This window comes from Coturnix japonica, chromosome 11, assembly GCF_054131305.1.
Source record: "Coturnix japonica strain WE chromosome 11, WE-NBRP24, whole genome shotgun sequence".
Lineage (NCBI taxonomy): Eukaryota > Metazoa > Chordata > Aves > Galliformes > Phasianidae > Coturnix > Coturnix japonica.
Window position 1 is genome coordinate 13,285,422 of NC_140673.1, and position 15,544 is coordinate 13,300,965.

General features: G+C 40.7%; 1 protein-coding gene across 2 annotated transcripts in view; it reads right to left on the reverse strand.

Moving 5' to 3' along the window:
- Positions 1–376: 376 nt before the first annotated feature.
- LOC107317345 (uncharacterized) overlaps positions 377–15,544 on the reverse strand; it is a 44,196-nt gene continuing 29,028 nt past the window's right edge. For both annotated transcript variants that reach the window (XM_085511246.1, XM_085511247.1), the window contains one exon: positions 377–15,532. In XM_085511246.1, coding sequence (XP_085367372.1) covers positions 15,482–15,532 — 51 coding nt within the window. In that variant the 3' untranslated portion in view covers positions 377–15,481. The remainder of the gene's footprint in view (positions 15,533–15,544) is intronic.

Below are 15,544 nucleotides of genomic sequence, written 5' to 3' on the forward strand. Positions count from 1 at the left end.
TTAGCCTAATTATTGGGTATAAAATCCTCTTGTCCAGTAAGAGATGATTTCTCCTCCCAGAGTTGTGAATCTAGCCTTAACTGTATTCAGTGTATTTCATCAGATCTACAGACCCTGAACCCTCCACAGCTGACAAGGCATTGCTTCACTTAAATCATTAAATTTCTGTCTATCTCAGGACTTGAGTTCTTTAAAACCCTCTTCGAGGAAAATGCAAACCAGCCAAGCAGCACCTACATCATTTCCAAACCCAAGAGCATCAGTGCATGCTCGGGAGGGCTGAGGCTAGCACAGCATAGTTGATGTGCCTAGATAAGCCCACAGTTTGTAAATGTTTTCCATGCTGATCTGGCAGTCTGGCTTAATGGATGTAAATTAAATACTGTGATCACTACTGACACATGCAATTAGCCAGAAAAAAAAAAAAAAAAAAGAAAAAGAAAAAAAAGGAAGTATTAAAAAAAAAGGTTTTGGGGTTTTTGTTCTTTTTCTCTGTTTGGGAGATCAAATGAAGTGTTTAAGTTGTGTGGTGCATTCCTGCTTACCTACTTAAACACTAGAGATGAGGTCTTTACCGAAGTCCTTCACACAGAACAACAGTTAGCCAAGAAGCCCTTTCCTTGTCTCTTTCTTCAGATGTGTGGTCATGGGAAAATTTAGTGAAAAGCATTTTCACAGTTGCCTCCATGAGTTGTTATACTTCATACCTTTCTCTTCCTCTCATGCACATAAACACATCACTCTACAAAGCAAAACCTCCAGTTCACATTTCTGAACTAATCTATGCGTGCAGTTGTGGGTGGTGGATGATACATTCCTGCTTTTTAGCTTGGATCTGCTTTTGTTTCATAAAGAATCTTACCTGTTCTATTCCCTGAAATGAAGGGTAAATATCCAATGAGGTTTAACCCAATCTGAAACCAAAAGGAGCCTGAAAGAAGGAAATCCATGGCCTGACCTGCAGTGTTGTGCTGGAAAAGAGCTGTACAGTCTATCACCTTAAGCACACAGCAGGTTATCATCAAATCTGGAGCCCTGAGCCTGGTCCTTACCCCAATTCCAGTGTGGCTTTGTGTGAATGTAAATCTCCTTATCTGTGAAGTGAAGAAAATACTCCCCTAGCAGAGTGCTCAGTGTAGCAGAATTAAATGGGTAAAGTTTATAAAGTGTTTTATACATCAGACAAAGTACATATAAAACCTAAACATCCTTACAGAAAGCCCCAGTAGCTAAATAACAGAAAACTAATAGGGAGAAAGGCATTACCAGCCTGGAAGAGAGAGCAAGTCTGACCCTGAGCATTAGTTCTTGTGGAAAACCAATTTAACCCCTGAGGAGAATAGCTCTGGGAGGGAGGTGCAGGGTGGCTGCAGGGAGTGGAAGATCCTGGACCAACCTTCTTCATCCCTGCATCTCTCACTCAAGAGCAGGTTCCTGGGAGAAAACCATGTGCCTGGGGAATGTAATCAAAAGCCATGTGCAGTCCATTATTCAGTCTGATGCAGAAAGCAAGCCTGTTGTCACAGACACAGCTGGGTAATGTGTGCAGGCAGAGCCACCCTGCCTGCCGCACACACACTGGGACCCACAGCCACAGCTCCACCAGGGCTGCAGAGACATGCTTCTGGGAAGCAGGGGTTTGATTTACACACAGCATTAAATGCCAAAGGCATTCAGAGCTCCCAGTTGTTGGCTGAAAGTGGAGCGGTAGTGAGCGCATGCTTGTGCCACATGGATAACTGAAGCTGTAGCTCTCTCTACAGGCTTCATGCACAGTCGCTGTGCAGTCAGAGCCAGCATGGCAAAAGCAGAAAGCCTGTCCCATGCAGTAACCCATCAGTTTTCTCCCAGGGATCATGATCTTCTCCCATCCGGCTCAGCATTGTTCTCAGCATGCACTTAGGTAAAGAGAGTCTCAGTGTAGTATGTCTTTATCATTCTGCTGCGGTGAAAAGCTGCATGAACAGGTGGAAAATGGGGGAAAAAATAACAAGGAGAAATAAATAAATTTGTGGCCACTGCCTGCCCTCAGCCTGGTGCTCCCAGCAGCAGGAGCCGGCCCACGCTGGGCTCCTGGCTGTGCCTGCCTGGTAAATGTCAGAAGAACAGGGCTGGGGCTGGAGTGGGGACTGAGGCTGGAGCAGGGCTGGGGATGGAGTGTGCCACAGGCCCACACTCAAGGCATATAGGGATGCAGACTGGGAGCTAGTTAATCCAAAGCATCGTTAGAGTACACGTAAGGCTATAAGCTTCAGCACTGCTCTCTGCTGGACCTGATGCAGAGCCCTGAACCATGCCTTCACAGGGGGTTGTGGAAGGCAGGCAGAGACCATCATTCTGGGCAATGCAGCAGTGCAACGGGGAGATAACGGCTACGTGAGCATCCTCGTGCTCATGATACAGGAGTGAGCACAGCTCTCAGAGGGGACAGGGCGGAGGAGGCCACCACCTCAATACAGCTGGGAACACGAAGAGGGCTGAGGAGAAATCAAGGCCAGACTCAGCTTCAGTCATTCATTTTATCACAGGAAGGGATTTTGATGCTTGTAGTTCAGGGCTTTTTGGTAGGGTACTTGGGTCCTTTTGTTTAGTTGGATGTTTTGTTTGGTTTTTGTTTCTTGTGGGTCTTTTTTGCTTTTCCTCATAAATACTGGAGCTGTTATCAGTATAAATCAGTGATTCCTTCAGGTCATCCCATTGCAATGGATTTACTGGGAATACAAACCACATATTTAGAGCTAAAACAGACACTTTTCTTTCTTTTTTTCCTATTGTCCAATTATTTATAAGGTTCTCTGTGAATCTTGTAAATACATTTTTTTTCATTTCCCTTCAGAGTTTGTCTTTCTCTTTGGCAAACATTGATTTTTTTTCATGTTTTTTTCCAGTGAACCTTGAAATTAAAATGTCTTTTTTTGTTTAATTTCTTTTTTGTACACTGGACTCATTGTCAGCACAGCGAGAGCAAGGTGCTTTGTTAGATTACTGCTGCTTCAAAGCTACTGAAGGGAAGAGTTGACCACATTTTCTCATATATGCGTGCTTCCTTAATAAGTTGCAATTATTCTCTTTAAAACACAAAGTCAGTCCCAAGTGCTCAGGATTTTAATGAAGCATTTAGATTTTTTAGTATTGCAGAGTCAATTTTAACCAAATTATATCAGTTTTAAGAACTGCAGAGTTCTTTGTCCTTTTAGTGGTGTGCCGACATGGCTATACACAAAAATAGGAAGGATTGCAGGCAGAAAGAACATCTTTTATTAGACCAGCTGTTATAGTTGGAGGGGGGGAAGTAAAAGCTTTCAGACACACAAGCCCCCTGAAAGCATTTCTGCTTTTTCTACTATGTCAATTGTTCTAATAAAAAATATTACCTCTCTGTTCAGACCTTGTCTCTCTTCTACCCTTCTACCTCTGCAGCTACAGCAACACTATTTCCAGTAGAAAAATAATTGTATTTGTACAGCAGAGAATTCCTTTCATCATTTTTCCATGTGTTTTTCATCAAAACTACTGTCTGTTCCCTTTTGTACAGTAGAGAATTTTTAAAAGTATTTTTAGAAAAGAACCATTTTTATGATAATTACTTTGTCATTTTATCTGCTATAGCAGAATTCGTCTCTATTACATAGTCCCAACTAAGAATGTTTTTTTCTTTGGCTAAGTAGACAGGGCACTGTAGGTTGCAAAATTAAAGCTTAAATTATAGTAGGCTAAAGTGGTTGGACCCAGGGACACAGATACGTTTGTATCCTTGGTCTGCTCATCATGCCATCAGAAAGTTAGGAAATTCTACCATCTTCAAAATATTCAGCTAAAATGACATCCTCCATAAATTAAAAGGGTTTGCTTTAGATTTGTGACCTAGGGTTATACATTATGCTAAGCAGTATAACCATCTGTGTTCAAAGGCTAAAGAGCAGGTAGTAAGTGTTTAAAGCAGCAAGAGTCGTGTTTAAAAAAAAAAAAAAAAAAAAAAAGTCTTTAAAAATGGATTGTTCTAGGCTATAATAAACTATAAATTGTAAAAGGTTAATTGACAAAATGATACTCGTCTAACGCCATTTCTGTAATAGCAATCATTGCTGAATCCATAATTCAGGGGTCTTGCTGTATTGACAATTACATTTCCTCAAAAAGACTCCAGTTATTTCCTCAATATGTTTAACCTATTGTAATTAATTATAGATTTACAAGTGGTACACAGTCAGATACAGGTATCTGCAACCACTGTGCTACCAGCAAGAAAGGAAAATGCCTGTCTGCAGCCTGAGCTGGCCCAGGTATCGGTATAAAGATTCATGCCATGAGCTGACCTTTGCCTTGATCGCCATCTGAATCAAAGAGACAGTGCGGGCTATGGTAATTAGCCTCATTTCATATTTGGCATTCAAGGAAGGGCAGCTTTGCCTCAAGGTTGCTGCACTTAGGTTCAAATCCCATTTTTGCAGAACCTCTGATCCACAAATCTGACATATTTTCCCCAAAACCGTATTACTTATTCAATGAGATACAATATGTTAACAGTGAAGAAAACTGGTACGATTTTAAGAATAGTAATAAACAGTCAAACCTCTTCCATGAGTCGATTCTCAGTGTGACAGAGATGCCCTTTTCCTGATATAAAGATTCATTTTCATTTTATTTTCTAAACACACTACACTAAATCAGAGTTATTTGTTTTGTGTTGTTGTGTGTGGGTTTTTTTAAAGCAACAGTTCTCAACAGGATGACAAATGAAGTCCCTGCTATTGCCACTCTGCAGGAAGGATTTGCCAAGCACTGGCTAAGTCAGTGGCTTTTGTGAGCAGAATGAAGTGAAGCACATTCACTTCTATCCCTGCCTGCTGCAGTTCGTACCCCCCCAAAAAATGGCACAGACTTGATAAGAAGAGGCTATTATAATGTCTCCTTAATTACAATTCATTGCTTTTTTTTTTTTTTTTTTTTACAGTACAAATTTATCAGCTATAACAAAAGATGTTTAAGAAACAAACCTTGTCAAAATAAATGAATTAAGAGCATTCATCCTTTCTCAGAGTGTGAAGAAGTTTGTAAGGTGATAATGAATTCTGTAATGCATTAGCCACACTTCTTAAAATGTGTGTACCATTTCCTCTGTAACTTGCTAAAGTTTTGTTATTCTCACTGAATTTCCAGTTATGGGCACAAATTAACAAGATTTGATTGTAATTGGACTTCAAGCAATTCCACTATTTTCCTGCCAAAGGCAGGATGTTTTCTCTGTGCAGAAGCCTGTTAAAGCTGCGTGAAATCCATATGAAATCCATAGGCATGCTACCGTTGGGCTTTGCTGTATTACTTGGCAGAGTGTTTTGCTGTAGAAGGTGCTGAACATCTTTTGCTTGCCAGGATTCTGCTACAGCTTGGGTTGTCCCTGCTCTTTGCCAGGAGTCCTGTCCCAGGATCTTTTGGGCTCCACTGCCAGTGGCAAGTCCATGGAGGACCAAATGCAGCTACTGTGGTGTTACCAAGTCCACCGTTACAAGTACTGATTTCTGGATGCAGCTACATCCACTTCACATCCATTATTTTGTTCCTGCACCCTTGAAGGAACAGGGTACTATGGTACACACAACAGAAAAGTGGCATTTCTGCTCCCACTCCAAGTAGCACTTCCTAAACAGCCTGCAGACATTAAGCTGTTTCCCTGTCTTCCTCCTCCATGATTTTTTCTTTTATCCTTTTCTTTTTTCCTTTTTTTTTCTCTGTAGAGAATATCTTCTATGCAATTCATTGCCATGCTGGTGTATTCCTCTATATTCTCATACCCTTCTCCTTCCCCATCCCAGACAGCCTTTACATTCATCACCAGTTCACAAACTTATGCTCATTCCTTATCACAGCCCCAATCTTGATCTTTCTTTTAAATATTAGAGCTGTTGAAGACAGTCACTCTTCTGATAAATTTTGCCTTTATGTGTGTAGTAAATGAGCATCCGGCTGTTTCTCCATGTAGTGAAATCTTTCTAGTAGCAGCATGGAATGGCTCATTTAGTGTTTCATCAGATGTATGCTTGTAATACTTAACACAAAAAATAGATGCTGATGACTCCTCCTCATCTAAACCCAATGGCCCAAGTAGCTGCTCAGATTCCTGGAGCCTTTTGGCACTGTAGCTTTTGTTTCTAAAGCTTGACAGTAGATCCTGCAGACCCTGTTTTTCTTTCATAAAAAGGATGGCACTAACACTTTGTCCTTGCTCCACTGCAAGCCTGAGGTTGCTGCCTCCCTGCTGCTGTACCCTGGACAAATGGACAGGAGAGATGCTATGCTGGATCCAAGCTCCTCCAGCTCCAGGTCCTTGTCTGAACACTTAGGTTGAGGCCTGTCCTTGTGACTGAGTGCACACATATTTGAGAGATGCCCTGGAAAACAGGGAGTGATTCACTGAGGTATTCATGAATGCAGCAAACACACACACACATACACAAAATTAAGGAGCTTAGCTGTTTGCAATACAGCTTACGTGGGGCTATGGATATCTTCAATCTGTTTGTCTCTGCTGTTTAGAAAGAGAGATATGCATAAATCAATACTACTGGTAGTCCAGCTAAAAATTCTAAGGGTCAGAATTGTGAATTAGCAGGAAAATGTAGGCTATGGGATTCTAGACACAGGTATCTGAGATAAAGAATAAAAAGTGTAAGACAGATATTAATAAAAACAATGACCCCAAGCAAGCCAGGACATTGGCCCTGCTCCAGTCTCCCAATGCTCACTGGCAGGATAAAGGAAAAACATCACATACAGAGAAGAACTCCTAGAGAAATATAACCCAGTTATTGCTGAAGTATTTTTGCACTGCACTGTGATGCAGAGACACAGGCTACTTGAAAATAAGAAAAATGTGGAAATCCATCCTACATGGCTCTTTCACAGCCTCACAGGGTTGTTCCTGATGCTCTGCTACAGTGCACAATGCAGATGTATATCCTTCAACTGAAATGAGACCAAAACGTGAAGAAGCAGGGAGGAGACCTGCTGTCTGCAGTTAGGTGAGATGGTAAAAACCATGGAGCTGTGCAGAGGTTGAAATAACCAAGAAAGTTTAAGACCTGCTGCCTTACACTGCAACCATTTCCATCCCCACAGCAGCTAAATTCAAGGAAGAGCAAAATTGAAATCACACCAGTTGCATTAATTCATTGGGGAGCAGGACTGATATCTAAGCTCCAAACTCTTGATCAAAATATGTTTTTACAGAGGCAAATAGTCTTGGACATTTGTGCCCTGAAAACAGTATGCTATTTGAACATCAGTCTCTGATGGAGATTCAATAAGTTATTGGAAGAGTTGCTTATAAATGTTGAGAATAACTCCAGCACTGAATAAGTCCAATCTGTAATAATGCTTCCTATTAGATACCTCACTGAAGCTGCCATATTTGCATTAAAGCACACACAATTTTTTAGCTAATAAATTTAAAAACATTTCTTAAATTTAGCATATGTCCTACCTGTTGGCTGACAAGCAGTGCACAGAGTTCATCATGCCCAGGTGCCACGCCACGGTATCTCTCCATCACAGAAACGTGTCCCTCCAACATGTGGCAGGTGCCTCTAGTAAAGGGCAGAAGGGACTCTTGTGGATGCACAAGCACAGCTCTCTGTTTCCCCATCTTGTCTTACCGGTGTGCTCCCCTGGCACTGGGAGCATCTCAGCAATGTTCACCCTCAAACTTGGAATAAAATATATCATTCTCCAGCAGCAACAGTTGTTCCCATCTTATGGTGATATTCAGTGGTAATTATAGCAGCAAGCATCTGGAGGTTAAGCTGTACTTCCTAAACACTTGATATTCGTAGCTATGAAACTATTCATAAATTGTTGTGTTCACTTAAAAGGATTCACAGCTATAGTTGGAGAAGACCTTCAACAGGAGCTATTAGGCCATAGTGACCCATATAAACAAATTCAGTAAGCTACAAGAAACTATTGCAATTTATTTAAAGCAATACTTCGGCATCACAGAAGATTTTTCTGACAGTTCAGTTAATCGACTGAAGGTCTGCTTCCCATCTACATTTAAAAAATATTCCAGTGAAATAAACACATGTTTTTGGTCTGCTGGAGTTGATCCAGCTACCATGGTTCAAGTGCCAACATTAAAAATGTCTTACTTTTAGTACATATTAAGGGAACATACAAACATCTCTGAAATCCTGCGGCTCATAGGAAAACTCTCCTTTACATAAATTACAAACAAACAAAAAGTTTGGTACTCAACTGAAAAATACACTAAAAATAATTCTCTCTAGCATGTTATTTATAAAGTGTATATACCAACTATATGAACTAAAATGATTTTCACTAGTGATGGGTACATGTAATTTAATACCACCAATGAAAACTAGAAGTAGTTGAAGCAGCTGGTATGAACTCCAAGCACTGCTCATTTTTCAAGTTTTGAACACAAAAAATAGGAATTAAATAGAGCTCTTGTAGCATCTCTGCACCAATAGCAGCCATATATTCTGGTGGAAAAAATGGAAAACCAAAACTGTGTGGAGAGAAAACAAATGCTTCCCCACTACCACAGTATCAAGCTTCCCCTGAATGGATTCATTTTTTCAACTCAGTCTTAAAAGTAGAGTGTTGTGTACAACATATATGTGAAGAGTCACAACACACCTTAAACTTCACATCTCCTCCTGCACTCTTTCTTTGCACAGTGCTGTCTCTGGCATCTCACTCCTCATCAACTTCTTTGCTCAAAACAATGTCAAATACATGCTGACCTTGTACCCTGCAAAACTAGAAGTATCCCATAGTACTGTGTTGATTTTTTTCCTATGAAATCTCTAGACTAGGGGAGAGCATTCACAGTGCATGACTCCTGCTGACCTTTAGAGAAACTTCTCCCAAACTGCTGCCTCTTACGCTGAAAATATCATCTTTCTCTCTGCCTGATCTATATTTCTTGTTGCAAGCACAGCAGAGGTATCTTGAAGAAAGTACAGTCCTGAAGATCACTATAAACTTTCAAGACATGACATCCCTGGACCCAGAAGAGCTCCCATCCCAGAGACTGGCAGCAGGAACCACAGCAGGCCATCATCCTCATGTTCTTTGGGGAAGCAAAGGAAACAGTAAGTCAGCTTTGCTCTCCATGCATCACTCACTCTCAGCTTACACTCCTGTAAAATGGAAGCTGATGGATTTGTGAAGAGGTCCTGTGTTTCTGTTTCTCCAGTAGCCTGGGGAGCTGTGTGGTTTGTAAAAAGTCACCAGTGCTGCATATGATTGTAGATGAAAACATGCTCCCAGCAGAAAAGCTAGAGATAGCTGAAGTGTAAAACTGGAGCGACAATGCAACAAGGCAGCTATCTCAACAACAGCGTGCAGGACACCAGCTGCAAGCAGCAGAACAACCAGTTCTTCTATTCCTGGGCACAGAGCCGGGTGATGCTGTCTGGTTCAGTTGTTCCTCATGAGAGCTTTGAAAGCTGAGTTCATACTCACTAGTTCATCACACCTGCCTTTGCTCCAGGACACTGGTTTCCTAAACAGTCATTGAGATGTGGTTTACGAGCAACACATCTATATAAAACAAAGGTCAGCACAGCATTCATTAATAAATACCGTAACAGTCACACTGCAGGATACAAGTGCTGCTCTGGTTACAGGCTATTTCCTCACAAACCTTCCAAGTTAAATACATAACTTCTCATTAACAAATTGCCATTAGTCTCGGATGTCAGCAACTCAAACAGCCAATGAGGTGGTGCCCCAGTGCTCAGCAGGACTCCCTGCCCACTCACTGCAGTGTGTCATGGCAGGGCTGCAGCTCAGTATGGGAGAGCTCATCTCAGCTCTGCCAGCCCTGAGACAGGTGCTGCTTGGGCAGTGCCTCCATGGGGAAGCATGGCCACCCAGCCTGCTGCTGTGTGAAATGGGCAAACTGGGTCTGATGATAAGGCAGACATTTCAGACCAAGCTCGTCTTCTTTAAAAATAATAATAATAATAAAAAATAATAATAAAGGCCTGTTCATGACTTTACATTCATAAATACTCTCGCAATGTCAAGGGATGGGGGGTGAGGGTGGGAGGGGGCTTCATCAATTCATTAGATCTGCTGCCATGAATTATTTATATGCAGTGCTAAAAATGGTTCTGAAACATTACAAGAATTCAATATCAGTTTTCACAGTGGGATTTCATCATTTTAGCACTGGAGCATAATAGCCTAATGCAATACTAATACGATGTGGTGCTAATAGGGTACAATGAGAGTTCTCTCTAATATGCAAACATTTCCATGTTGCATTATTATTTCTTTTAAGTTAATATGATATGGTGATAAGATGATGAAATGAATTAGTTTCATATCATTGTTTGCATGAGTTGCGCATATTAAAAGAATATTTCCCCCCCTCCCCTTGAATTCACTTGGAATGAGCTTGAAAATTTACCCTGTAGTTATTCTTATGCTAATGAGGCTGTTTAGTAGGAAACACTCCCGCTGTTGCTTAGCCAGCTGAAGAAAGAACAGGCATGTGTCACCTCTTGCTGGAATAAGAATTTTCCTGGCCTACTTTGAAAGCCTCTGTCCTAAACACGTTTGCTTTAACGTTTCCCACATGTTCATAGATTCGTTGTATATTTGTGATAAATTCACTGGTCAATATTTATCAGGAGCACTTCTACGTAAGCAGATATCTTCCAGTTCAGCTCCTGCCTCACAGAAGACATGGGTAGCAATGTGCTAATGGCCCCCAGAAGCACTGGCTGTGCAGATAGCCACAGATAGACACCATGTCTGTTCTGCTTTGGGGTTGCAAGGTGCTTGCTCCACCTTGAGGGCTGGGAAAAGCAAGGTGGCAAACCCAAATCCCAGCTCCATGGTTGCTCGTGGCCCTCCTGTCTCCCTCCCTACATTATGAGGCATTTTTCCAAAGTTATAGGAGATATAAAAGGCCAAGTTAGCCAAAAGATTTTACTCCCTGCCTCAAAAAGCAGAATATCCAACAGCCTTGGGGAAAAATCCATTCTGCTCTTCTGGAAAAGTGTCCTCCTTCCTGGCTTATCAGAGTAACTAGAGGATCCCCTAATTTCCTGCTGTGATGTCAGCCCTGTAGGGAAAGGGACTGGCCCAGACATCCTACAAATACTTTGGCATCCCATGCTGGCATGAGCTACAGAGCTTGGGGCAGCTGAAAAGTCCTGTCCCGATCCTCTGCAAGCATTCTTTCCATGGCACTGAAATGTAGAAAGCAGAATAGATGTAATGCAACTATTTGGCCTATTTCAGAGGGACTCCCATGACTCACAATACTTCTTAATAAATTAATAAAAAAGTAAGTTAATAAAACTGACGTGCTGAGATTTTCTATCTAGGGATGCCATAGCATTCCCATACAGGATGGTGAGCAACAGCCTCATCTACCCTCACCCCCACGTTAAACTCACACACATCCAGGTATCATCTTCAAATCCCAGCAAATCCAGCTTTTCTCGATTGAAATTCCAATGGTATGACCTTTAATTCACATGAAGTTGCTCAGGAAAATTTTACACATGAGGTTAACAGCTCATGTACAACATTGAAAACTTCCACAAATGTTACAGGAGCTTAAAATGTCATAAATAAAAGAGCCCAAAGTTTTTTAATTATCAGATTTCCAAAGCTACTCTACATAATTCCCCGTATAATCCAATCTTAAACTCAGAAGACATTCATGCAGATGACATTTTCTCTCTGTTTTGAATGGGGATTATTTTTTAAGAAGATACAGTACCTGGAAATATTTCAATAGGTCTGTTATTTAAAGCATATTTAATGGCATTTATGTTTTAATCTTCTTACTGACTAAACTTTAAAGAGAGCTGCAAGTAATTCAAATATGAAAAAAAATAATTAGTCATTAGTTAATAACAAAACAGACATAAGTAAAGAGTCAGTTGATTCATACACTGGACATAAATGGGAATAACAGGGCACTTCAGGGTACCACACTTCCTTTGATAAAGATTTTGAGCAAGTAATTGCATTGTCCACATCTTCCTGACACTTTGGAAGGTTTCTACTGCTTACGGACTTTGGCTTCACTGATCTGGCAACCCAGTGATCAGAGTCACTGGGCCAAATTAACCAGATTCCTTATAAACCAGCAGATTAAAGGAGCCCTTGCCAGGCAGAGAAAAGAGGCAGATAAACAATTTTAATGACTTTCATTCTCCACTTTCTAGCCTGAATACAGTGTAGCACAGTCCAAGATCTCTCAAGGGGTGACTACTCCCATTAACCAAAGCTCACAGAAAATTGTACAAGAACCAAACTGCAGGTACTTTGGACTCAGTAGTTTTAGAAACAAACTGATTTTAGCCATACCAGTTCAAACCTGCTTCCTTGGTGCTGAGAGTCAGGTACTCAGCTGCTGTCTAGCTGTTTCCCTGCTCAGCAGTGTGGCTGATGCTCTGCTCCCTAAACTCTGTGTATACTCATTTTCTGCTTCACCCCTGAAAGAGCCTGCAGACAGCTCCCTGCTTGTTTTTCTTCTCACATTCTGCCTAACCCTAGGAGCAAAGAGCTACTCTGTTAGAAGCAAAGGTGTTAATTAGCGGTGAACCTGTTTAACCCAAATGCTCTTTCATGCAGCTTCATTATGAATCCCAGAAAACTTCAGATTGTAACATGGCTATGATTTGCCTAGATTAGAGCAGATACTAGTTCTTTTGGAAACAAACAGTGCTTTACCAAAAGCCTCTTTCCAATGGGCCCATAAAGTGGAGTCTGCTGCACCCTCCCCAGGAAGAACTAGGAGTACCTTGAGGCAATAAAACACAGGCATGGCACAGCTTACCTCTAGCCCTCTGAATCTGTGTCCTAAGTCAGCAATCGAAGTGAGGAAGAAGAGAGAGGCAATAGCATACAAATAAGAGACACTGGCTCTGTCCTTTTTCCAGACTATTATCTACTGGTCTCTGAGACAGGAAGCTCCTGGACAGCCCACTATGCTATGTGTCTACCTGAGGAATAAGGTCATGCTGATGATCACAAAGCACACAATAGAAGAGATATATTTTAAAGGTTTGGATTCACACTCTTACACATATCTGATTTTATAAAACAAAACTAAAAGTAAAAAAATTAAGCCTTCCTGTGGCCAAGACAAACTGACATGATTTCTTGTAGCTGTCAGTGGAACAAATAGGTCTCACAGAACTTAAGCACTGTAAGCCCAGCTGTTATTTTGCACTGAAAATCATTTCTTGGTGTGACCATTACCATTGCTTGGTTACTTGTAGAAAACAATTCCGACTACCAGGAAATAATTATGAACAAAGCCCTGTTAATTATACAAGACATCTCAGCTGCCCTAATTAAAGATCAGTTCAATACTGTTCACTTGGTAATTTTATTTTTAATTGTGAATAGATTTAGTAGAAGCCTGGCTGATAAACAAATAATGAGACTTGTGTTCCAAAAGGAATCTGATTAATAAAATTATTCACCAATCATTTATTTCCTTTGGTTTATATCATTCTTCCTTCTCCATTAGAACTGGAATAGAATTATAGGAATTGCATTAATTGGTTTCAAAGACAATGTCCCTTCCCATCACAAACATTCCACAGTCCTGGGCCACAGAGTTGAGGCCTTATTTATGCAACTATGACAAAATCAGGAAACAATTCAGTCAGGAAAATGCTAAGTCTTGGATGCAGCAAGAAGTCCCAAGCAAGTCAGTTCCTGGATTCAACATGAGAAAATGGTCAGGGTAGGAGACAGAAACCAGGTAGAGCTCCAGCCTCCAGCAGTCATCCTCACCTTTTCCTCAGGAGAACTCACACAGAGCCTGCTGACTACCAGATGTACTGTACCCAAAGACAGGGCTGCGAATAGAAGAAATTAAGACTTCCTGCCATGGCTACAGAAATCAACCCAAGGATATTATCAGAGCCATGCCTGGAGAGCACAGCTGGCATGGAGCTGCTGCAGGGCCACATGGACAGGACAGAGGGAAGAGGAAGAGCCTGATGCATGAAATGCCTGCAGCTTAAGCCCACAAACCATTTCATGTTGCCACTAGATCAACGATGAATGACTGCAGTTAAAGTGGAAAAATAACTTTACATATGTTTCCTACTACAATCTGCCAGCCTCATATTTTAATGGTAAACTGAAGCAATTTGCTTCCTTTTTTAATGGATTATAGAAGGAACTCGAGCATAATGTTTCTACCCCTGTATGATCAATACCTTTAACACACTTATAAATTATTAATATCCTGCTCACAAAAATTCTTCTGAAGAAGTATAATCACTCAACACAGCTCAAAAGAAAAAATTAATGAATTAAAGCATTTCTTTACATTTTTAGAAGTTTCTAGCAGCTTCATGGGGTAGCTGAAAAGCTATACTGTATTCAGTATAGTGTATTAGATGTAGTCTACTTATTAATTTTTCATCCTTCCATGGCAACATAAAGGGACTTAGCATGTAACTGTTTAATCAGTCAAAAACCCATGCCATGATGACTGTCTCACTACATTCCTCCTAGAAATGAATCTCTCTTCCAGATGAGGAAGTTCAGGGTCAGTGGAAGGGGCTGAGTCGACTTAGAAGTTGGTGTAAATCAGGGTTATTCAGGAGTGGGGCATGCAACAGAATACAGCATTCCCAGTTCTAACACCACAGTACTCCTCCTGACATTCCAAAACCCATAGAGAGTTTAACACATCTTATTGCTAAATAATATCATGTGCCATATTGATTTAGCCGCATTTCATTAGCTAAATTACCAAATCAGATAATAGTCTTACAAAATGTGTTTCATTTTTTAAAATCACTTCTCATTTTCTGAATAAAGAGGAGGGAGATACAGAGATATTTATTTCTTCCCAGTAAGTGCCATTCAGCATTTTCTGCTAAGTTATAATCAGGCCACCACGGCCAAAAACAGCAGCATCAAACTATAAAGCCCACAAATTTATTTTAATTTTTCATCTAATGGAGAGTAAACATGCTGCCACACAAGAATCAACAACTCAGAATGTCACCTTAAGCTCTCAAGAGCTATTCCAGAGAGTACTAGTAGGATTATGGGGCTCTCCTTTGTGGACCTTGTCTCTTTGAGCAAAAGATCCAGTAAAGGCAGATCCACTCAGATGTCATACTTGATCTGATGAAAATGAACAGTAAATACGTTCTTATCTAACCAAGAGATGAATTATTTGATCAAATATTTTGAAGGCAGGTTTTTACGTATCTGTACTCAGCAGGCCTAAGATAACATTGCTTTGGGCTGGTAAAATAAAGCAAACAAAAACAAACAAACAAAAAAATTAAAATCTCACTTGGTCTTCTTTACAGTTATTCTGGGGTTGAACTGGTCCACAGTCCCTAGCAGTTACTGCTCTTGTTTCCTTAGGTCATGATAATGCTGGAGAATACATAAGCAACATTGTTTCAAAGTATTCCCTGGCTTCTTACAATCATTTCCTTAGAAAGCATCAATGTATATCTGAAAACAAATGCTGGATTTCAGCAGCCTCTTGTGTAGCCTAGTAAAATAG